Below are 24,661 nucleotides of genomic sequence, written 5' to 3'. Positions count from 1 at the left end.
AAAAGTTAATGACAGCTTCAGTTAACTTCTTTTTCTGCCTTAACTTGCATTCATATTCTTTAAGCTAACTTCTTTGAAGTAAGACGTAGATAATTACATGTGTGAAAATGTACACTGTTTCTGTGTAACTCTGATTTGTGGGAAGGAAAAAATATCCAGAACGTGGTTCAGCTTAGTACTCCAAGTTGTACCATTTCTCTTTCAAATATAACTGATTTGCATGCAGATGTCATATCTTTAATAATTCTTTTATTATCTTAATAGTAAGTCTTCAGTCCAGAGACCGAATAGGCACAGGAGGACAAGTTGTGGATTGCAGTCGGTTATTTGATAATGATTTACCAGATGGGTAAGCCGGCATCACTGTGACGTAAATACAAATACAGCTCATACCACAGACTTTTGCAGTAATGGAAGTCAGTGTTCAAATAGGTTAATTTATTTTTATTCTCGCACTTAGAGTTCCACAGTTTTGAATTTAGGAACAGGAGATAAGTCAGCTAGGATACACAGAACAGTTAAGAGTTTGACCCTTGTCTTGTCTCTTCTTGGAAAACGGGAGGTGGCATATATGAGTAAATGCATTAAAAATATACTTGTCTAAGAAGACATATGTCTTTCAAATTATAGAACTGATAAACTAATATAATGTTAACTCACAGCCAGCAAACTGACTTCATCCATATAGTAGTTTTGTAGCAAGGTAGTGAACACACAGGCCTGGCTGCCTTCTACAGCGCTGTGCAGAGGTATACACTACTAAAAAAATGGATCACTTTTTCTTCCATGTAAATCATAGTGAAGAAAACATGATTGGAAAAGGTAATGGAGCCTGAGTTCTTGCTGTATTTACCTGCCAAAGGCTGGGTTTAGGATTTTGATTTGTCCCTGTGAGAGTTAATGACATCATTAACACCTAAACCAGTTTTGCGAATACAGAAAAATGCTCTGTTTTAGGTTCTGGTGCTGTCATCAACTTTTTCAGAGCAAACACAGACCTTCTGAATGTGATTCTTGGCAGGTAAAGACAGGAGAAACTGATTTTTCAGATGATGAATTTTGAAACGTAAATTATCATCTAAGTCCTAAACAGCATTCTTTTGTTAATTTGTAGTCTGGAGAAGTCAAAAAACTTTTTTGAAAAATGCTTTTAAATTTTCACTTCAAAATGTTCCTTGTATAAATACTGCTTACTTAATTGTGTAACTGCAAAGCTAGCTGTATAGCCTCGTGTATTTTGGAGTGCAAAAGTATTAATAATTAAAAAGTCATGTTATTCAAAGGTGACTTTTTAATGAAAGCAAGTAGTACGTGAAGATACTATGAAAGCAGTTATTAGAATCAGTGGTCAAAAGAAATTAAATGCATTATTAAACATGATGTTTTCAAGAAGTTTCTTTATATGGCTGTTTGGAGTTTAACTAGAATTCAAATAGTTATCGAACATGAAGGTGTGATACTGTGAATGATATGCCTAGTTCCAAGGGAAGAATATGTAAAATCAATTCTGAGTTGAACTTTCAGTTGTTTCCTGTTACCTTGTTCAGCTAACATGATTCATAATAGTGTAAGTCTTCCTGAGTTGGAATTTATGTTGGAAACATTTTGTGCCCTGGTTTCCTGGAAATACCACTCATGGCCTTATCTCTCAATGTCTGAATTCTAGGTGGGAGGAGCGGAGGACTGCTTCTGGAAGGATCCAATATTTAAATCATATTACACGAACAACTCAGTGGGAGCGACCAACACGGTAAGAAGTTATTTAGGAGACTGCATATGATGAGGTTTGCTTGCTGACCAGGAGCACCGAGCACAAGCGATTCTAAATGGCCCTAGTGGATATTCGGCATTCCTCCTAGTCACTCCAGAAACGCTGTATGCTTTTCTTCTCTAACATCCTGCTTCTTCAGTCTGCCTAATATTTAACCCAGAAGAATCACTTTGTTTTCTTGTAGAGCTGCTATGGTAGAACTCTATAAATACAGACATTACAATGTGCAGACATCGTAAGGGATGAAGAAAAGAGAACGTGAATAGCTGACAGACATTGTTTATGTACATGCTATGACCATGTAATCCAGAACTTTTAAAGCTGATTGTTACAGAGCATGTTTTGAAATCATGACGATCACCTTTTCTAATAACCATAGATGTGTGTTGCGAAGCTGTTCCTCAAACAGTTTTGCTGTTACCAGAATTGTAGACAGTGTCATTGCATATTTTTCAGACTTTTCTGCAGACCGTCTGTGCCTGCGGACTGTCTCTTCCATCCTCAATAAATATTATTCCAGTCTCTGTATGGATATATTTGAATTAAAATAATCTGTACTGTTAACGCTGCCAGCTCTGATATATATTTGCAGTTTTCAAGTGAATGAAGGTACTGAACAGCTTTTTAATTTACCTATCTGTATTTTTCCTGGTATGTTAAAACACCTATTCTAAGCTTTAGACACATTTACGGTAGAAAAACAGATGCAAAATATATAGTTTGTTTTGTGATTTCCTGTGTCCTTATCAAGCCCCCTTTAACCCATTTTAAATCCTTTGGAAAGCAGCATTGAGATATGAAACCACGTAATTCGATGTTTCCTCTTGCAGTCAAGCTCTCAAGAACAACTGTTTTTTATCTTGCTTAGCCCTTTTTCACCATCCTCGTATAATTACCTTCCTTAAAAATTAGAAGGAATAACAAGGCCTGCTCACTTCCTCAGCCCTATGAAGGCAAAGCGAGAAAGTCTGGGCAGTATGCTGCTCATTTAAAAAAAAAAAAAAAAAAAAAAAATTATTTTACTCTCTGCACTCTGTTTTTTTTAAGGTGGGAAGTGCTCATGTGATCATTTGATATGATCTTGATCCAGCAGCATCATATACGAAGTGTCAGGTCAGACCCTAATATAGGTGAGGAGGTTTACTAATTACGCTGGGATGAACCAGTGGGAGCAAATAGAAGCTTTCTGCCTGTCATCGAGGTATCCTGCTCGACAAGTCAACTGCTCAGTTCTGCCGTCCACAAAGATTTCCTGAGAGCCCTCAGATGAAGCTTCCATAAAGTGTGTTGTGTAGTCCCGTGTCCAGTCAGCAATGCGATTTTCACCTTTTTCCCCACAGGCCAGCATCTGAATACTCCAGTCCAGGCAGACCGCTGAGCTGTTTTGTGGACGAGAACACTCCAATTACAGGAACGAACGGTGCGACCTGTGGGCAGTCGTCAGATCCCCGCCTGGCGGAGAGGAGAGTCAGGTCACAGAGGCACAGAAATTACATGAGCAGGACACACTTGCACACTCCTCCTGATTTACCTGAAGGATATGGTATGAAAATTAAAATTTTTTAATTGTAGGCCTCCCAAGAAACTGGGAAAATGGGTCGTGTCTTCTCCTCATATGTAAGATCCTTTTGGTTCCTTAGTTTGGGGAAATCAGTCTGTGAATTTTTGTATTGTATTTTTTGTTCTTATAGGTATTAATTTATTTTGATTTCACAGAGCAAAGGACGACTCAGCAAGGTCAGGTCTATTTTCTGCATACTCAGACTGGTGTTAGCACGTGGCATGATCCAAGAGTACCTAGGTAAGAAATGGTGGAAGTATCCTTAAGGTGTCAAATCAAAATAGTTTAAGCAGTACTCTCCTCAGAGTTTTCTCTACTATTATATTTCTGACTCTTGGCCCCTAATATATCGTTTTAACAAGTCATTCATCAAAGTAAATTAGTCTCTCTTCCTCAGTTCTTCAAGTTGTTATTTTAATGCAAGGATAGAAAATCAAGAAATAAATTACAGTGCTGTTTTCAAAACAGGTATAGTTAACTGGTTATAGATCTTGCATGTGAATTATAGCCAAGTCCAGGTTTTAATACTTTGCAAAATAACGAAACAAAAAGTAGGATCTGAGCACTTGCAAAAATTTAGGTTTATTGAGATACTTCCGTAAAAACTGGGTTGGTTTTGGTTTTTAATTCAGGCTTTCGAATTTAACAAGACCTGAGAAATTGGCAGCATATATTTATGAAGAACAAACTTGGTGACAAATAGGCTAGACAAATGTGATCATTTTTGGTGGAGGAGCAGACGAAGGGGAGAACCTGGAAAATCTAGTGGATGACCTTTGTATGTTTAGACACACTGTTTGCAGTGAACTACAGTCTCATAATTGAATTAGCTTAAATTTACTTGTCTGTGAGAATTAATTGTCTTATGGTCAGACTACCAAACGTAATTTACTCAAGGAATGGGAAACTTGGTACATTTTGAAGAAACTGATTGGAGGCACCGGGTCATAGAAAGCCTAGGAGCTGAAATGGCGAGTTATGCTTGAAGTGCCAGGATGCTGGTTTTTTTTAAAAAAAGGAAGAAAAAAAGGGAGGTTTTTTTACATTTGAGTATGGTAGCAAGCATCTAAAAATGCACAAACTTTTTTACAGCAGGTTTCCTGTTACAGAGCAGAAATTAATTATTTTTTAAATAATCCTCTAACATGGATATTCCTAGACCAATCATACATGCTTTCAAGCATCTCATTAGCAGCATGTAATGGGAAAAAATATGGGGGAGAGGGGCAAACGGGTAGAGAAGCTGAGAGAGACTGACCTGTGATGAAAATACTCAAACCACTATTTCTGTTGCAGCTATCTCAACACTTAAGAGAAAATAAATCCGAAGTGTCCTTTTAGTTTAGTGTCCTTATTTACACAATACACCTGTGTACACGATTGTACACGTGATTATTTCTGATGTGTTTGAAAGGAAGGAATGATAACAGAAATTATTGTTAGCGTCTGATTGTTCTTTAAAAAAAACCCAAGAAATCCTGTTGAAAATGATTACCTCCTAAAGTCTGTGGATGGTGTTGTAAAATAGTGTGTGTGATTTGAAATTAGCAGCCAGTGTTGGCATTTATGAGAACTGTAGCAACTTTGTCAGTTGCTGCTGGTGTTCGTTCCCATGGAAATGCATATCCCAGGAAGGATAAAGCACCTCATGGCTGTAACTTCATTGTATTTTCGAATGATTCTTTTGTTTTTATTACTGCTTTTGTGTTACAAGAATATGCTTTGCTTTGATGTGTTATCTGCAGACTTGAGGGTGCGATGCAGCTGGTAGTTGTGCATTAGGAAGTCTGTGACTTGCGTATTATAAAAAACTAGAAACTAGACTTCTCTAAAAAAATTATATTAAGAACTTATTAAGTTTGCGATGTAATAGTTCTGTATGAAATCTAAGTTAGCACTGCTCTTAGGTGTGGCAGCAGAAACTGCATGAGTGTCTCTGAGAACAAAATTTGGCTGTTTGCATGATGATAGAGTTTGTCATTTCTAAGGAATATTGTATTTTTATGCTAATATGCCACAGTCATTTAGTAAATAAAAATAAGCCTTACAGTTCAGCAGCAGTGTGTATATGGGTAATATCAGCAGAAGTTCAATCCCAGAGCCTTGTATTTCCATTAGTGGCTTCTCAGCCTTTTGAGTCCCTGCAGACGGCATCTTTTTAGCCATTCTGTCCCTCGGCTCTTTCCTCGCCTCAACTCACATGATACTGGGAGATCTGAAGACTTACCTCACACTGTCAAGTGCAGCTCTTTTTAAAGGTGTATCTGAGGTGTGAATTACATACATGAAAAATCAGTAAGTGTACATTTTTGAAGACTAGTATTTGTTTTCAGTGAACCTCTGGAATGAATCCGCATCTTCCTCATTTCAGCAGAATTTTCTTGAGAACCCATTAAGCTATCTCTCAATTGGTCAGGGCAGAGCTGAGTCATTGTTCATATAGTATTTTATTTGAAATATTTTGTTAAGAGAGTTTTTTGCTTCCCATTAGCACTTGGGGTTTTAGGGCAAAACCACCTGTGCTATACACACATATCCCATGTGTAATTCTTCATGGAAAGTATAACTCTTCAGAAATATAGTTTTGTTTTGTAGGAGTTTTTAAAGTGTGATTCAGAGTTCCTTACATGACTAATGTTGTTTTAAAAATGCTTTCTGTCAGAATTGCTGTAGAACTGCAATTCCATTTTGGCAAATATGGCAATGGTCTTTATTTTTGTTTTAAGCCTGTATTAATGTGACATTTGAAGTTACTTTGTAAAAATGAAAGTTATTTGATAAGAAATTTTTTTCCCCGCAGCATGTGTTCTGGGGTGTGTGTTTTTTCTTTGGTGGGCTTGCACCTTGGGAGTAGAGATTCCAGCTGAACAGATCAAGTTTCTGAAACAATACATTTTCTCAGACTTCATGGAATTGTTCTGTTACATTTACGCTTGTTTGGCTCAGAGGCCAAATGCTGAGGTATTTTTCATTTTATATTTGTTTTCACAGGGATCTTAGCAACATCAATTGTGAAGAGCTTGGTCCACTGCCTCCTGGATGGGAGATCCGAAATACAGCAACAGGCAGAGTTTATTTTGTTGACCATAACAACAGGACAACGCAGTTTACAGATCCACGGCTATCTGCTAACTTGCATTTAGTCTTAAAGTAAGTCTAAAGTCTCCAGCACATGTTGAGTGTAATAGAGGAAAGAAAGTGACTCTTGAGGGGTGCTAGATTTTATATCAAGATGTGTTCTGCCATTCAGTAGTTTTTAAAGTATAGTAGCAGTGTTCTTTAACACACTACCAAGTTACTCTGTTACATAGCAAAGAAGACAGGTTTGATTGTTCTGGGGGAAAAAAAAAAATCTCTAGCAGTATTTAGGCAGGAATGTGGCTATTGTGATGCCAAGAGTTGGGGGCAGTAGTTGGGGCAGCAAGTGCTATCCGGTGGAAAAGATTGGCCCGTAGAATTTTTTCTAACAGCAAGAGAGACGCTTTCTTTCCTTTTCTTTATACTTCGTACTACTTTCAGTTACGGAGAATTTGTTTTCAAACATAACGTTGCATTCAATAGCCAGCGGTGTGAAATACTGATGAGTTAGGCGAGGGTGCATATGTGTCCAACTATTCTCCTGGAATAAAGGAGAAATAATTCAACACCTACCTTCAGTTTTAGAGTAAGACTAGTTGAGATGTTCTCAAAATAAGACACCAATAATTTAACTCAGATTTTTTACAAAAAGAATAAAATAAAATAGGAACTGTATTTTTTCTGCCTTATCACATTTTCATATAGCACTTTTAAAAAGAGAAGGGGAAACTCAAAAGAATTCTAGCTTCTTTTTTTTTAATTCCCTAGGCAGTTATTTCACACTGGGGGATTTTCTACTAAAAATGGAAACCAAAAAGCAAACAAATTTTTTTTTTTTTTTCCCCCCAAGCTGTTTGGGAGTTTGTATTGTTTCTCCTATTAACACCTTTTAATACTCTTGGGAAACACCGGTAAAGTATTGAGTAGGTGCTAAGTGGAAGAAACAATGAAGAGTTGGTTAGATAGAAAGCTATGCAGCCCTGGGCAAGGAGTAAGTAGGAGGAATAGTCCTTTTAAGGAAGCGAAGCATTGGGAAGAAGAGCTGAAGAAAAGAATAATGGGACAAACACTGAAAAGACAAAACCGAGGAATGGAAAGAATATCCAGGAGGTCAACATATCTTTTGTGTAATACATAAAAGCTGGCTAGCCTTTGTCTGCCCAATATACATTTGAACTTAACACACCCCAAGAGAGGGAAGAGTCTAATTATTGACAAATAATATGTATTTCGTTTAGAGAAATCATTGGTTATCTACATGTATATTACAGAATTTCTGTAAGCTCCCATCATCCAGACAATTTTGATTCTTTTTTTTTTTTTTTAATTTAAAACAAAGAAATCGGTACTAATTCTAGCTGAATTTAGATTGGTAGTTTCAAATGAACATGATCTTGAAAAAAAGTTGCCAGTGGAGGAACAGGTTCGTGTTTGAAACACAGAAAAGTTCGTTAAATTAATTCAGGTGTAGATATTTTACCTGCAGAAAAACTTCAGACCCTCTTAGCTACAGCAGTGCAATTCTTAAACTGTAGAAAATTCAGTTAACTGGACTATATTTGAAAAACTGTCCTTCACAGGTAGGTTTATTTTTAAATGGCAGTAGGGTCATAGTGGCTAGTTCTACATGTATTGTGGAGGACAAATACATAGCTAGCTTTGTTATCTGGAAAATCCAATTTGACTTTCAAGTTCCAGAATCAGAGAACCATTTTGCATTTCTTTAAGTTTAAAGTACTGTTACAGTGTGCTTAAGGTTTTCATTTGTACATCTGTCTTTCATTAGGGAAGGATTTCAGAAATTCAACCGACAGTGTCATCAGCAAAGTCTGCTGCCTGATAAATCTTCTCTGGTGTTTATTCTTTTATTGCACCAAACAGGATATGTGAAAGCTTCTCCCCACCCCCTTAAGCCCACCTCCTTATTTGTTCTTTAAAAAAAACCACCCACCCACCCCCCAAAAAAAAACCAAAAACAAACAACCTAGTTTGCCTTAGGCCTGTCATTTTGTAAATTATCTGACAAATAAGTTTAGTATTTGGGTGGGATGGGTGTGATAGTGTTTTAGGTTCAAAGGCATAATAAAAGTTTAGTCTCAGTGATACTGACTTTTCTATTGAGCTGAGTAAAGCAGTTTGTTCTTCCAGTGATGACATTATAAGTTATAAAAATAATCAAACTTGTTACACAGTTCTGTTTTAAAGTATTGGCCAAGAGTTTGTGATAGGTTTTGATAGTTATGGCACCTGAAAAGTACTTAGCTATATCCTTAAAGCACTGTACAGAATCAAGCCTAGTCATTCAGCTGTGAAAACAAACTAAGAAATTAAATTTAATTACTTTAAGCACTGCAGATTGTTTAGCTAATACTGCACTGATTATTTTTAGTCTAATATGGAGGATGACATTTTATTTTTCTCCTCCTAGTACTGCCCTATTTTAGATTGGTTTAATTTGATGCATAGATCTTAAGTTCATGCTCATTTCAGAGATTACATTTTCTTTAAGACTGACATTGACTAGCTTTGTGTTTAGGGGACTGTCTTTTTTACTCTTAAAGGTAGTATATACTAAAGTGAGCATACATTCATAATTACAACCTTCTCTGGTAGGCATGTACAAGGAATATTTTTTCAGATGCTCATCCTTTTGGGATTAGAAAGTTCCGAAGATAGAACAAAGATTTTGCTTTAATTTGTATATCAAGGAAATACAGTTTAAGTGAGATTCATATTTAAAACTAATCACAGGTGAAAGAAATTACCATGCACATAGCACAAATGACAGAGCCATATTCTGGAACCACATTGAGTGTGTGTCTCTAAACTATTGTCCTGACTTGGTTTCTCAGGAATGACTTAAAATAACTGTAGTTTATTGTAAGACTAATGGGATCAGCTTGAGAATAAAGTTAAGGTAGCCTTATTTAAAACAAAACAAAACCAAACCATGAAAAAAACAGAAGCAAACAACAAAACACAGTGAAACAAACAAAAATTGATTAAGCTAATGTCTGAATTTCTGCATCCCAGTAACGAAGTAGGATTTCTGTGCATTATTCCCTCCTTAGAGCCCAGGAGTAAAGAGGTATTATTATTAATATTAAGCTTTGAGTTATTGCTGAAGTGATCTAAAATGTGTGCTATTGCAGGGGTTTCTAAATGTTAGGCTTGTAAGACTACTGATAAAGATTTCCTGGTCACCTGGTGTTGGTTTCCTTTAAGGGTCGGTTGTGCAAAATTGCTTGAAATAGAAGGTTTGCAAATAACAGAATAGCTGTCAGAACCACAAGGCAAACTGGGAACACCCCCACTCCTTTTTTAATTGCTAATTTTGAGTGTTCCTGTGGTAAAAGCCTGCTGGAGGTGAATTTGGCTGGTCAGGAGAGCCTTCTAGTAGACCTCATTTCAAAACGGACAACAGGTTGAAATTTTAAAATATATTAAAACTGTGTTTGGTTCCATGTAATATTTTTTGGTCTTTGATGTTGAAAAAACCCCAATTTATTAACATTCCACTGGAAAACATTCTGAATTGTAACCTTTCTTATTTATCCATTAAATTTAGGGTATTCTCATGTGTTCCACACAGAGATATTCTTCTCATGGTTTAGGTAAAATACAGCTTTTATCCTGTGTTGTTTGGAAATGCCATACTAAAAAGCTATAAAAATATCCACTTATGACACAAGAGAGAACATCTCTGCAACACAATTAATTTACTTTTCCTAGTAAGAAGTTAGGTTTACAAAATCTTTTAGAATTGCTAGTAAAAATACTTATTTATCTGTGCCAATTAGTTACATGTGAACTCCCACATTCCTGTGGTCCAGACTAGGCCAGGTACAAGGGACAAGGTCCTTGCCAAGCTGCCAGTACAAACATCTTTTTGTAAGCTTACTCTTTTTCAGGCAAGCCATTTAAAACAGACTATGGTATTGACTGTAGATTAGAGGCATAGTGTTTGGCAGATCCCTGAATTTTAAAATGGAGGAAGGCAAAACATGCAAAGGAAATAGGGAAATGGTATCTGAGAAATTCAGTGTCAGCAGCTTAGCAGTAAAATTGTATGGATAATACCTTATTATATAGTGCTATAACCTTTTACATACTTTGTAGAGTAGTACTAATAGAAATAACAAACCCTAAAAACAACTGATAGTTGCCAAGAAAGACAGAAGTGTATGTCTTCAGTCAGGATAAAATCTCTGAATTTATTTTTTACTGGACCCGAACATTTTTACCGTAATCACACTAATAATCATAGTAAATTGAAAGTAGCTTAGTCACAAAGACTTAACCTTTAAGAAAAGTCTCAAGAAAACAGGGGATGTATGACTTGAATATCTGCAAACAGCTGTGTTTGTTTCTAGCCGCCAGAATCAACTTAAAGATCAGCAACACCAGCAGCAGCAGCAGGTAGTGTCCCTGTGTCAGCTTCCAGATGAGGCAGAGTGTCTGACTGTGCCAAGGTACAAGCGAGACCTAGTGCAGAAACTCAAGATCCTGAGGCAAGAGCTGTCACAGCAGCAACCTCAAGCTGGCCATTGTCGTATTGAGGTCTCCAGGGAAGAGATTTTTGAGGTAATTTGAGAATTTGACCCATTTCTTAACATTGAGGGAAGGGGAGGAGGGTTGTTCACAACTGTCTAAAGAAGTCATTCAGTTAGATGAAATCTTGAAGTCTGGAGTTAAAGCTGGAATTTTACCGGTGGCAAATGGGAAGAGGAAGTATTTCAAGGGGATGTTAAGAACAGTTGTGTACTTAAAGTAGATGTATTTACCCTGTAGTGAAAAAGAAAAATGAGGAAAGCATTCCCTGTGGCTGGAGATGTACAGACTGTGGCAGGGACTGAGGAAGGAGTCCAAGCACTTCATGTATTTGGAGATACAGTCTCACTTCATCCTTGAATATTAATGTCTGTTACAGAGGGAATGTTACAAATTGAAAACCAAACAATTACTAGTGATCTTTGATCTATTGTAACTTAAGTAAAATTACTGTTGAACAGCATTCATCTTTGGAGTTTGGATTACTGAGCATTTATCTGAATTCTGGTTGATGGGGGGGTTTTTCTTCTTTTTTTTTTCTTCCCAGAATCAGACCAATTTTATGAATTGTCTAGGCTTCTGAATGACCAGAGATGCCCACAGTGGGATATCTGCGTTTTATTTTGTGACATAATTCAGCAGAATTGATTAAACACAGTTATAATTCATTGGCTTTTTCTGGAGAACAGTCTGTCTTCTTGAGAACTTTATCACCCATCCCGCCCATCCCCATTGCATTTTTACCCCACCCACAAACTTGATAGACCCACTGTGTTGTCACAGTTTTTCCCAGCAAAGAAAAATTTGTGTTGGTCTTCCCTTTGGAGACAGTCAAATTGGGTCATAATCAACTAAAGAAAGGGAGGAAAGGCTGCTGTACAGAAGTGAAAATTACTATGTTCTTGTTCTGAAAACTAAGTCGAGTATGTTGGGTCCCAGGCACACCCACCTTTTCTGTTCTGCAAAGCCAAAGCTCAGAGCACCCATACTGGACATAAATAAAAACTAGAAAATTTGGGTTTAATTCCTTTTTTTAAATTAGCATTTGTTTTGCCTCTTTCAGCTTTCTTTTTGCATTTTCTTGGTGAAGTCTTACCAATATAGGAATAGTTCTGTAGATTTACTGGGATGGCATTGATGCTTCTGTTCTTGAGATGCTTCTTGAAGGTTTGCACCTGTGTTATACCCAGAGTAGAAGCTCCACTGTTGGCTTTTCAGACTACAAAAATTGTGAGCCTTTACGTGAAACAAAAGGAGTTTACTGACACAAATTTTAATTTTTTATAAGTTATGTGAGAATGAGAGAGAGAATGTTCCGATCACTGTACACCTCTGGCAATTTAACAGAAGGTGGTGGTTCTCACGTATCTGTTTTATTTGACAAGTGTTGTTATATTTGTAGAAAACTAAGTAACAGTCTGTGATTTGAGAAACTGGTTAGTATCTAGGAAAATAGTATCCCCTTTAATGGTATCTCCTTCGGACTTGGAGTCTGAGACCTCCTTCATTTCTAATAAACAGTTGTAGCTTCTTGTCTGTAAATAGCAGTTAATAAAAGAAAGTGTTATGTGTTTACAGGAGTCCTACAGGCAAGTGATGAAGATGAGGCCAAAAGACCTGTGGAAACGATTAATGATAAAATTTCGTGGTGAGGAAGGCCTTGATTATGGAGGTGTTGCCAGGTAAACAGTCGGTCCTCTGTTTCTTCCCCCGCACCCCAGCCCCACCAACTACACTTGTGCTTTGAATCCTAAGCCAGCCTAGTATCAACTCTGTTTCTTTTTTACATTATTCTTATTTATATTTATTTCTGTAACACATTGTATGTCAGAAGAATATGTATTTTCAGATAGTCTTTTAAAGGAAAAACTGCATCAAAATAACCCTCATTTATTGGAAATAAATCAAAATGCATGTTACAGATCGCATCAGACATCTATTATATATGTGAGACAGGCTTTTGGTATCTGTTGAAATTACCATATTTTTCTTTGGTTAGTAAAGCTTGGGTATCTGAGAATTTATACCACTAAATACTTGGCTTTGTGGCAGAACTTTGATCAAAAATAAGCTTTATTGCAAGTTGTCACTACTGTTTGAAGCAAAATGTTAAAAACTAGCAGTTAGTATGCAACTTAAGCCTGTCAATAGTCTGAGCTTATTTTTTTCTTGCTTATAAAAAGTGGCATTTATTGATTGTATGAAGATGTTCTTCACATTTTAAAACAGTGTTAGGAATTTTATTGGCCAGTTGCACAGATGCTGGTTTACTTCACTGAACATATTCCCCACCTCTGGCATGTGGATCTACTCTCTCTAAATGAGTGTGACTCATTTAGGAGTATTCATTGTTTGCATTGAATTGCATTTTTTTACCATTAGGATTCATTTCAAAGTAAAGACAATGTTCCCAAACATCCCTTCTGCATCTGTAGTTGGTGTGTGGCAAGTAACCGCTGGAACCTAGGCTGTTACGTTGCGTGCGTCTTCATGAGTTTGCAAATGGCCGCGTGTGTCTTCATGAGTTTGCAAATGGCCAGTAGAGTTTTCACTTCATCCGTTCCTAAATATTTTAACATGCTAATTAGCCATAACTAGTAAAACAGTCTTGTTGAATCAACTACTATTAATTGTTTGATGATAATAGCATTTAAAATAAAGAAGTTACAGATGCTATTGTGCACTATTTTTCAAAGTATCTGCTAGTATTTTTCAGCGTGGGTTTTGTTTCTAGTCTGTACGCCATGGAGCCTTTGCTGTCTTCCATACATGAATACAGGAAGACCAAACTAGAAAGTGTTACAGTTTTTGCAATTCTTAGACCATTATTTACTGATTTGTGAACATGTGATTAAAACTTTAACTAAATATATCCATTACCTGAAGACGGTTTATATTAAAAGCCTCAAATTGAACAAATCGGTAGTATAGTCAATAGAATACGTAGTGTCTTGTCCTTAGCGTGTAATGGATGATGGAGAATCATAGTCAGAAACTCTCTTGGAAATAAGTAACCTGGAGAAAAATCTTGGAAGGCTGGGAAATACATCAGCTGTCAGGTGCTGTGCAGTTATTGAGCCAGTAAAAATAATTCTGGTTTCAGCCTTATCTAAGCATGTTCAGAGATAACTTCCTTCACATTTATGTTTAACAGTAGGATTAAAAAAATCATACTATTTTGAAAAGATTCTCAGTGTTGGAATGCATTTGTCTAAAGTACACAATAAATTATTTTATTTTCTTCAGGGAGTGGCTCTACCTATTGTCACATGAAATGCTGAATCCATATTATGGTCTCTTCCAATATTCCCGAGATGATATCTATACGCTGCAAATCAACCCAGACTCTGCAGTCAACCCGGTATGACTGGTAACATGAGTTTTGTAAAAGATCATTTTGTGATTAAAAAATAAATACATATGGAGTGTGTTCTAGACTTAGGAACCTAATTCTCACATTAGTGTTGCTAGAGACTGAATTTGTGCAATAATATGATAATTTGTTTTTAGTACTGATCAAAGAAACTTCTGAAATGTGTTCTTAATTTTCTGTAAGATGTCAAATTTATGTTTCCTTTGGGAGAAATTAAGTTTATTTTGATTCTTAGCAGTAAGACTTCTGGATGGGAAGCAATACACTCAATTCGCTGTGTATAAAAACAAACAAAACAGAAAGCTCTGGATAGGGTTTTGGGTTTTGGGTTTGGTGTTGGTTTTTTTTTTTCTTTTCTTTGTATTGAAATATTATTTCATATTCAGCAGATATAACCTGGAGGTCTTAGTTAGCTGAATGGCTTGGTCTCTTCTTTCTATTCTAGGAACACTTATCATATTTCCATTTTGTTGGACGGATAATGGGGATGGCTGTGTTTCACGGACACTATATTGATGGGGGCTTCACGTTGCCTTTCTATAAGCAGTTGCTAGGGAAGCCAATTACTTTGGATGATATGGAATTGGTTGACCCTGATCTGCATAACAGCTTAGTCTGGATACTGTATGTATTGTGTATTATATTTCACAATGTTAGAATTCTGTCTCGGTTAATACGTGATAATGTTCCTAAATCCAGTTGAAAAGAAATGAAGTGTATTTTGATCTGCTCAGGCAGATTTAAGAAATCTTTCTTGTACAGTTCAGCTTCTTTAAGGCTTAACATGCTCAAGGTATTCAAATTTGGGGGTCAGGGAGGGGAGATAAATGATTAGTGAACTGTAAAGTGCTCGGTTCATAAATTTCAATTTATTTATTTTGCCTATTTTTAACAGTAACATGTTTTTAAAATAGAACATTGAAACTTTGATAATGGTTTTAAAATATAACATAGTAAAAATGTATGTTCACCTTTTGCTTCCAAGCAGTAATTTGAAATGCTATTGAAAAACTAAATTGTGATGTCTGTCAGATATATTATGCCTGTAATATGTTTGTAGAATATGTTTTTGCTGAGTCACTTGCTTATTTCTTTCCACCAGTGAGAATGATATCACAGGAGTCTTGGATCATACGTTTTGTGTAGAACACAATGCATACGGGGAAATTATTCAACATGAACTGAAACCCAACGGCAAAAGCATCCCCGTGACAGAGGAAAACAAAAAGGAGTATGTCAGGTACATGAATACCTTTTCCAAAGTTTTTTATATTTCCTGTGGTGGGGAGGAACTTTTACTTATTTGATGTAATTGACAGTGCTATGTTGGTTTTTTTTCTAAGAGTAGTAGTGCAGTGGTGGTGTTGTGTGTATTCCTGTCAGTAAGGCCATTTTTTTTTTGGCTGGATAAATTGCAGGTCTATGGTATTTGAATACACCTTTCACAAAACCAATTTGCACTTGCTTGCAGACTTTATGTAAACTGGCGATTTTTACGAGGAATTGAAGCTCAGTTTCTGGCCCTACAGAAGGGATTTAATGAAGTAATCCCACAACATCTGCTGAAGACATTTGATGAGAAAGAGTTAGAGGTCAGTCCACTAATGTTACGTTATGTCGTCAAGTGTAACAATAAAAGCCTGAGGCATTCTTCTGAGACTGAGTAACCTGCGAAGTTGTATCCCCGGTGCTTTAGGGGTTTGCAGGTGCGCTATTGCAAGAAATACAGTTAGTATAAGAGGTTACCAGGTCACGCAGTCACTAAGACTGCGTGTACCTTCCACTGAGAGCTACGAGAGGGTTTCTCCAGGCAACATTTCATAGCAACTGCAGAAGTGGTAGGAAAGGAGACCCTCTCCTATACCTGAAAACCCAGCTGAACCTACTGAGAAGTATCTGCAGTGATCTCAGATTGTTTCAGAGAGAGTTACTCCAGCAGAGGTGGTGGTGCATATTTCTCATGGTACAGTTTCACAATATTAATTCAGTGCTGCCAGGAAAATAGGCTGTCACTCCCTTCCACCTCCCACCGCTTGCTCCCAGCCCTTCCAGTGCGCTGCACTGACTTTGGTGTCAGGCAGCTATGTGGTTTTGCAGAGCTGAGTTATGCCAGACTAAATTGGCCCTGTAAATACAGTGTAAGGAAAGGTGCTGTCTGGCGCTGTCACTGACAAATGTGCTACAAAATGTCGAGATTGGCATCCAAACAATATCCTCTCAAGGCAAATCCCATAGATCCCAAGCTTGTTTTAAAACTGAAATCTAATATACAGTCTGTTAGCTGTGGAGCTGAGGTTTTTGCCATATAAAATGGCCACAAGGTAAATTATTCTGTTCACTGTACTAGAATGTCAGTGATTGCTTTTCTTTTATCCTGAATATTCTCACTCAACAGCAGTGAGCCAGCCATCCTGTTAGCCTAGAATAATTTTGTGGATGCAGAATAAGAAAGGGGAAGATCCAGTATTCTTACTCACTAGAAAATGTCTTCGTAATCATATTCCTGTTGAGCTTAAACTGATGCGTTGTGGATCTCTATTTTAGAAGCCCTGAAAGCTCTTCATCAGGAGAGAAGTCTGATTTGTATTGATGTGTTGTATGACAAGAACAAGATTACTTTTGAGGGTCCAGAGTTGGCCTGGCCAAACCACACCCTCAGCTACACTCTGGAAAGAAATAGAGTTCAAATGTGACTTATGCATGCACTTTCACACATGGGTAGAATCTGTCTTCTGTTATTTAATTGACAGGTCAAGACACTTTTGTATAAGCTTATGGACCGGTTGATTTTAATTTTTTTTAATTTGAATTGAGGCCATTGTGTACAAAGGTAAGATTTAAAAAAAAAAAGTTATACTTCTGCAGTGCTTAAGATTAGTGAGAGGTTATAATTTGCCTTTGGTATAAAATCTGTCATTTTTTCAAATTCAGTTATTCATCATTTGGCTAGCTCCCAAACAATTTTTATGTTTACCAATGATGAAATATTTGATTATATTTTAAATTTACAGCTCATCATTTGCGGACTGGGAAAAATCGATGTTAATGACTGGAAGGCAAATACGAGGTTAAAACACTGTACCCCAGACAGCAACATCGTGAAATGGTTCTGGAAAGCTGTGGAGTTTTTTGATGAAGAGAGGAGAGCGCGACTTCTCCAGTTTGTGACTGGCTCATCCAGAGTGCCTCTGCAGGGCTTCAAGGCATTACAAGGTAAGTTTCTCCAGAAGTAACTGCAAATGCCTGTGCTTGGAGGAAGCAATAGGACACATCACAGAAACGTTAGCTGAAAATGAGGCTGGTTGGCTGCAATGTGACTTTTTAAGTGTGATTTTTAACGGTCTGATGAATAACAATCACAAATAGTCTTTTGTGTGTGTTTATTACCTTGGTATTCAGCTGTAAATGGCTCTTTTGTTTCAGTTATGTGCTTCCTTCTCTGGCAAGAAGTTCGCATCAGTGGAGATCTTAGTGGGGTTCTCCTCCTGGTTTTCCTAGAGGCCTGTTCTTTAATTTCTATCTTTTACAAGCCCTCATCACCTGTACAGCTCTGAGACCAGAAAACACCAACATGCAGTGTTCTTGTGCCTCTGCTGTCAGAATCGCATCGTAACGCTGACTACTCTTACTGTAAGAGTGACATAATCACAGGCAGCACAGGCATCAGAAACGATCACCTTAATTACTGACATGTCTTCTGAACTTCAGTTGAAGCTCTGGGTCTCTGTTGTAGCAGCTTTGGCTGCAACCCATGCTGCTTTGTGAACACAGTAGTTATTCTATTTTACCCTCTCACAAGATGAGAGAAAACTGCCCGGGGGAAACATTGACCATAAGCCATTTTAACAGGTAGAAGACTCCAGCAGAACACAAATGCTATGATAACAGCTGCTATGTACAAAAGCCAGTTGCTGTAGAAATGTCTTCTATCTGATAACGAAGGGATAATGGAGAAGCCCTCATTTTCTTTTTCCTCCATTCTTGAGCTCTAAAGTGTTCAGGAGCTTTAGAAGCTCAGGAATATTGAGGGTTTTTTAAGGCTCTAGTTACTTTAAGCCAAGTATGGTACTTTTAAGTGATAAGCATTTAAATAATATTGCAAAGGGTGGAGGGTCTTGTTTAGGCAAACTGTGTAACTGTTAACCACCTCAGAACAGTTACAAGTAACTAACCTTACTATTGATTTGCATACTGTTACTGTAATGGACTGAGCTGTCTGGAGGATGGTAATGGAAGTAATGCCACTTTAATGTCATCTGCACTGCAAGTTTTAGTATGACTGTACTAGTAAAACAAGTATTTCTGTGAGCAGATGAAGCCTGCTTTCCTACAGATTTGAACGTGAAGATTGTCATGTTTTAGACTGAGTTGTACTACTAACACAGCACAACAAGCTCACATTCTTATTTAACAGCAGAGAGTCCCCATGAGAAACACTGACGCTGTGGATTATGTTCTTTAATGTCTCTCTACTCAGGCAAGAATTCCAGTTTTGCTAAGGTTAGGGCATTTATAACCTCTTCTGTCCTTTGTGAAATCTTCAATGTATACTAAGTCTAAAAGATTGCTGTGCTGCAGTCTTTTTTCTTTAGCAGAGAGATTAAGGGGATCTCTATATAGTCAGATTAATAAAATTTTAAGAAGTCGGTATTGTGACTCCTCTATTGAATTTGAATGGAATTGGCCACTACTTAAGACCTGTTACAAAATGAGGACAGATACAGCTGCCTAAGTTTTGTTCCCCAGGAATGGTGAGAGAACTTAAATTCAAAACTGTTAGAATTATATCGTACACTGTGTAAAACAGGCGTTTTATTCTTCCTTATCAATGCTTTGTTCTTGTTTATCTCTCAGTGGTTTAAATAGCTGCATGGTTATCGTGTGTGGGTGGAGGGGAGGAATCTGTCTGATAGGTGCTGTTTGTTCTAATTTTTTTCCTGCCTGTTTATGATTTCTGCTTTCCTTGTGCATAGCTTCTCTTTTTTTATGGTTTTAGTTATATTTTTTGTTGTTGCAGTGCAACAAAGACATTTCATATTATGCAGTACAGTAGTAGTAGAGATCTTTTCTGGATTTTCAGGTGCTGCAGGCCCACGACTATTTACAATACACCAGATCGATGCCAGCACTAACAATTTGCCGAAAGCTCATACCTGGTAAGACTTTTTTGGGTCTCTGTTGTGATATATAGAATAAGACCAATTTGCTGTCTCTATATTTTGAGCAGTCTTCCCCCCCGCCCCCTTTTCTGACGTAACAAATGCTATCTATTACAGAGTCATAAAGGTGTGAAAACTAGAGATTGCTTTTATTTATATGAAGTTCTGTTGGCCTTGTTAAGTATTGCTTTGTCATCATTTCAAGTACATTAAATGAAGTGTAAGAGAACTTTGCTAGGTGATGCCTGAAGTTCCAGACAGCTGAAACTTTTCTGCCTTCTGTCCACACAGCTTTAACCGAATAGACATTCCTCCTTACGAAAGCTATGACAAGCTATACGAGAAGCTGCTAACTGCCATTGAAGAAACATGTGGGTTTGCTGTGGAATGACCCTTCACAGGCTTACCTGAGACTCTATTTATACTCCTATCAGCCAGAAAGCCCTTCCCTCAGCCAAGACTCAAGAGATGCTTGAAATACAGGAAACTTTCCCTTTTCTACACTAGGACACTGGGAGGGAAAGGACAACTTTGGACTTTTTTTTAATTTTTTTTTTTTTTTTTTTATTTCAAGAAAATAGGTTCTGTGGTTCCTGCCATAGGATCATTCAGCTGCTATTAAAAACTAATATCTTGAACATACAGAATGCTGACTTTTCCTACATTTCAACAGTTAAGCAGTATTCTATACTTAAAGACTACTACTATTTTTGTAAAAGGTAATCTATTATATTTGCCTACCTGATTTCTATTCTCAGATACCAAGACACAACTTCAGCAGTCGGTACAAGTCACGTTTCAGCCTGTTTTAAATGTATGATACTGAACAGCATCTATACCTGCTATTTTTGGAAAAAATATTTTGGATTATTCTAACTTCGCATAAAATTGGCTGAAAGAATCATTAATCTTTTTAATTAAAGCCACTTACATGTTAACTGCATTTTCTTATAGTAAAAACATTATATTCTGCAATGTAAATTCAACGTAAATGTTACCACAGGGGGCTTTTTTATATTTTTCAAGCATGAATTACAAATACAATGTTTTGGGGTCTTATTTATATCATTTGTCAGATTCCTTAAACAAAATTTCTAGTGTGAGTGACACATACTGTATTTGGTACAGTACTTGTGTTAACATGTGGAATAGACCTTTTTTAATGAACAGTAGAAGTTTTGATTTTTTTAAAACAGCATTTTTCTAACAAGTCTGTCAAGAGTATTTTTTGTTGCTTTTGACTTTAAATTGAAACACTGCATTTTTCAACTTTTTAAGCATGCTGATGAGGTGATATTTGACAGCAGAAGCCTGTCAGCAGTTCGTTTCAGAACCCATCCTGTCCAGTCAACCAAAGTTTGTTTGAATGCAGCCAAATCACATTATATATTTCTTGATGCTAAAGATTTATCAGGTAAAACATGTTGTAATCTTTGTCTAGCTGCTCGTGACATGTGGGTTTAAGTTACAACTAAGGAAAAATGGTGTATTAAGTGAAATATGTGTAATGTGCTTTGAAAATGAGGTTTTACAAGCACATAATTTATTGATTGTAGGGATGGAAGTAAGTATATATATGAATTATAACATGGGTTGATCTCTTCAAAGGGGAATAAAATGCACTACCAGTAGAGGGAACTGAACTTTGAAGTTAGTTTGGAAATTTTCAGTTAAGATCTGTATGATCTGCTCGTGGTGTGTAGATAAATCAGTCTGCTTAAGAGATGGTGGCATTCTCCTCTCAGCGGTGAAAATATTTGGAGTAAGTAGTGTTTTTTTCCAATCAGTGTTGTGTTTTTTTTAACTTAGGTTACAGTTAATCATCAAATCTGCACTATTTTTACACTGCCAATGAGAAGAAAGTCAAGGGTATTGAAAATGCTATAAGAATGGGATGTAAAGAGCTGTTCCATTTTTGCAGTGTAAGTCACACAGTGAACTAGCTAATTTTCTGTCTGTTCTATGGAGCTTGAACTTAATTTTGTTCTGCCAAATCTGACTGCCACAGTGAGTAAACTACTACTGGATGTTGTGTATTAGAATAGTGGGCAATGGACTACTTTTGTAGAATTGTGGTAAGAATCTGGTGAGCCAAATCCACATGTTCATGTGATTTTTATTTTTTTTTGTACAGCTGTTGCTGGAAGGTTTTTTCTAAGAGACTTACTTCCCATTCTGAGCTGGCTGCAGAGATGAGGCTACTTAGGGATGTAAACATAAAGCCAAGAAACTTACTTTGACAGCCAGGTTTGAAATATATCAGACCCTTTTTTTCTTCATTTCAAGGGACTGTTGCACTCATGTAAAATGGCTGGTACCTTTGTGTCTACAGTTGGGATCCCTAACTCACGGCTTTCAGATAATACTGTTACCAGAGAAGCTACCACTACATCTGTCCAGGTTGCTTGGGAGAACAAAGTAGGAAGTAGGTTGTTGCCCAGTGTGTTTCTTAGTACTGCTGCCTGTGGTTGGGACCACTGCTTTAGACACTCCCAAAGACCTCTTCTCACCCCCCTGCAAGTTTTGAGGTATGATGTGAATTACTATTTCCAGAGACTTTACAGAGACAGGTTCTTCTGACCACTGTTCACAGGATAGATGCTCCAGTGCTGTATAAGTGGGTTTTTTTGGGGTTGTGGGTTTTTTGGGGGTTTTTTTGGTTTTTTTCCCTGTTCTTGCTCAGGCTATGGCTGCAGCCTCCCTGGTCATGAAACATGAAAATGTAAAATCCAGTTTGATCCAGCTTTTGGGAGAAGTCAGGACTCTGTTAGGTGATTAAAGGGGGGAGATATGCTGCTGTTCCCTTTGCACCAGACAGCTCACCTCAGCTCTATTTAAAGACCGTCTCTGTAGTGTCTCCTCACCACATCATCTATGCCCACCTCCCAGGAACCTTCTCCCTGTCAGCCTGCTTAGGCTGGTGAATTTATTGAACGCATAGTTATGGCCACCCTTATGTCATAAAAGCATTTTTGAGGAGGGAGGATATGAGCTCTGCAGAATATAGACTCTAGATCAGCTGATAAATACCATTCATTTTCACAGCAGCCTTAGCAGTACATCTGTTTGTTCTACCAAACATTTTGGTATAGCATAGAGAATTTTTTTTAACTGCCACAGATGAATATTTTAAATTTAATATATTACAGGCAAAACTAGACAGATCTACATTTGTCTTTCCATAGCTGACAGATGAGGATGAATATACCAAGTATTTTGAGTGCCTTTCTACCTTCATAATGACTGAGAGCTTTAACTAAAGCACCTCATCACCTAGTCAGATGTTTATCTGAAAATGTTAAAGGGTTGATTCCTTTGCAAAATTCTGTTTCAAGATCATGTCAGCTACTTTCCCCTCAAAAAGGTGCTAAGCCTAATATTGCATTTTAACCTTGGACTTTCACCCCATGATTAATGTGAATATTTATTTCAATGTGTCCCTCTTACTGGGTTTTACTTTATCCAGTCTTTAGTTGTTTTAGAGAGATGTCACATCATGGTTTTATGCTGTTGCTTTTCATTATGAATGTTTAATTATGAACAGTGACTTTTGTAGATTTCAAATATACAGTACACAGTTGAGTTTCAGAGGATTTAATTTCTCGGTGTAAAGAGTTTTGTAATGGTGCTTTGTACAGTATGTATTCTAATTTTTTTTTTTGCACATAGTTTCAGTTTCCCTAAACTGATTTATTTGTACCAAATTTTTGTGTTGTACTAAAGTCCAGAGCACACAAGCCGTTTTTAAATTCTTGTTCTACAACACTACATCTGTATTGAACTTCTGGTGCGTTTAAACTGGCTGCATTGATGGAAGTAAAAGCTGTGCTTCTATATCATAAGTATGCATCATACAGCTTAATGTAGCATGCTACAATTGCTTCAGATTTTAAACAGCACCATATAGTTAACAGGTGCCATTTGTTGTACTTTACACTATGTAGTAGGTTTCTGGCTCTACCACATCCTCAGAGCTTTGTCTGTAGTTGTAATTAGTTTATACAAGTGTAATTACTCCTCCACAAACTGACAGTTCTTAGTTTATCATTTCCATTGTATTTATTACAGAGTGTTTTAGCATTGGTATCATTGTATTTTCACCCAGCTGTTACATGAGCTTTAACAAAAAAAAAATCTGTATAAAATGGTTTTTAAGTACTTAATGTATGTACCCATGCAGAAGTTGAGCAATAAATTGTATGCTGTTTGCACTGTCACAGCATCAATGGTTTTAAAAGTTTTAAGTTTTTCTTAATTAAATATTTAAAGTGTAACAATACAATTTCTAAGTAACTTTGTTTCAGGAGAAAATACTTAGAACTTGTTGTCTTTCTACATGCTGTTACCTACAGTAAAGATTGTGCTAAATGTTCTAGTCAAATGAAAAAGGTCTTACTTTTGGCTTTCATGTAATAGTGTACACATGTCTTGGCAAGGACTTTATCTCAGCATTGGTGAACAGATGTCTTCTCTCAAAATTCAGCAAAGCTAAACCATTTTCCTTAAGGGAAGAAAAAAGGTAAATAAATTTGGTAAATACTTGTTAAATTTGATCAAGTTAACTGGTAAATATTGTCCCTTAGATAAAGGCTTCAAATTAGCCAGGCTTATAGCAACTCCCTGGAAATGGTTGTTCAGAAAATCAGGGTGTGGGGTTCTGTTTTTGTGGCGGCTTGTTGTTGTGTGTTTTTGGGGTTTGGTTTTGGTTTGTTTTTTTTAAGTGAGGTATATCATGCTCTAACTGCTAGCTGTTTTGTTTAAAGCAGCTGCTGGGGGCTTTTTTTCCTGCTTTGTTCTTTTTTCTTTTTCTTCCCAATGCATGAGTCCAAATTCATTGAGTGTGTTCTCTCTTATAGAATTGACACCATCTCATGGTAAGTTTTAAATATTGTATATACAATGCAATTAATTCCAGTATTTTTATATCACTTCTCACACATGCAATTTTAAGCAAGAACTCTTCTAGTAGAGCCTGTTTAAAATTACACTTTAGTTCATCCTCATTACCAAGATAAACTATTTAAAAATTGCAATTTTGTCAAACAGAGGGGAATATATCAGTAATGGGCTTCACTAATTATCAGCTTCATTTTGTGTAGTCTGTTCTCAGTTGAAGTATTCATTCCTCTGTGTTTGCATCTCATAGGGCCCATAATGCAGGGCTGCTG

General features: G+C 36.9%; 1 protein-coding gene across 5 annotated transcripts in view; it reads left to right on the top strand.

The window, feature by feature from the left end:
• The window catches only part of SMURF2 (SMAD specific E3 ubiquitin protein ligase 2), a 67,854-nt gene extending 44,144 nt beyond the window's left edge, over window positions 1-23,710 (top strand). The window contains exons 6-21 of one of the 5 annotated variants that reach the window (XR_011327273.1): window positions 265-349; window positions 1,667-1,750; window positions 3,112-3,314; window positions 3,488-3,572; window positions 6,324-6,482; window positions 10,784-10,994; window positions 12,540-12,643; window positions 14,208-14,322; window positions 14,780-14,958; window positions 15,437-15,574; window positions 15,806-15,926; window positions 17,346-17,547; window positions 19,415-19,490; window positions 19,785-20,212; window positions 21,303-21,415; window positions 21,628-23,710. Coding sequence is in view for 1 of the 5 variants with exons in the window: in XM_069799305.1 (XP_069655406.1) it covers window positions 265-349; window positions 1,667-1,750; window positions 3,112-3,314; window positions 3,488-3,572; window positions 6,324-6,482; window positions 10,784-10,994; window positions 12,540-12,643; window positions 14,208-14,322; window positions 14,780-14,958; window positions 15,437-15,574; window positions 15,806-15,926; window positions 17,346-17,547; window positions 19,415-19,490; window positions 19,785-19,884 (1,862 nt within the window). In the remaining 4 variants the exon portion in view is untranslated. Of the gene's footprint in view, window positions 1-264; window positions 350-1,666; window positions 1,751-3,111; window positions 3,315-3,487; window positions 3,573-6,323; window positions 6,483-10,783; window positions 10,995-12,539; window positions 12,644-14,207; window positions 14,323-14,779; window positions 14,959-15,436; window positions 15,575-15,805; window positions 15,927-17,345; window positions 17,548-19,414; window positions 19,491-19,784 lie in introns of all 5 variants that reach the window. The other 4 variants (XR_011327274.1, XR_011327271.1, XR_011327272.1 and 1 more) reach the window with 4 other exon arrangements.
• The last annotated feature ends 951 nt before the right edge of the window (window positions 23,711-24,661 follow it).

The sequence above is a fragment of the Haliaeetus albicilla genome, chromosome 12 (genome assembly GCF_947461875.1).
Source record: "Haliaeetus albicilla chromosome 12, bHalAlb1.1, whole genome shotgun sequence".
NCBI lineage: Eukaryota > Metazoa > Chordata > Aves > Accipitriformes > Accipitridae > Haliaeetus > Haliaeetus albicilla.
The sequence above is the reverse complement of the archived record's forward strand: the minus strand, read 5'-3'. Positions and strand labels throughout refer to the sequence as shown.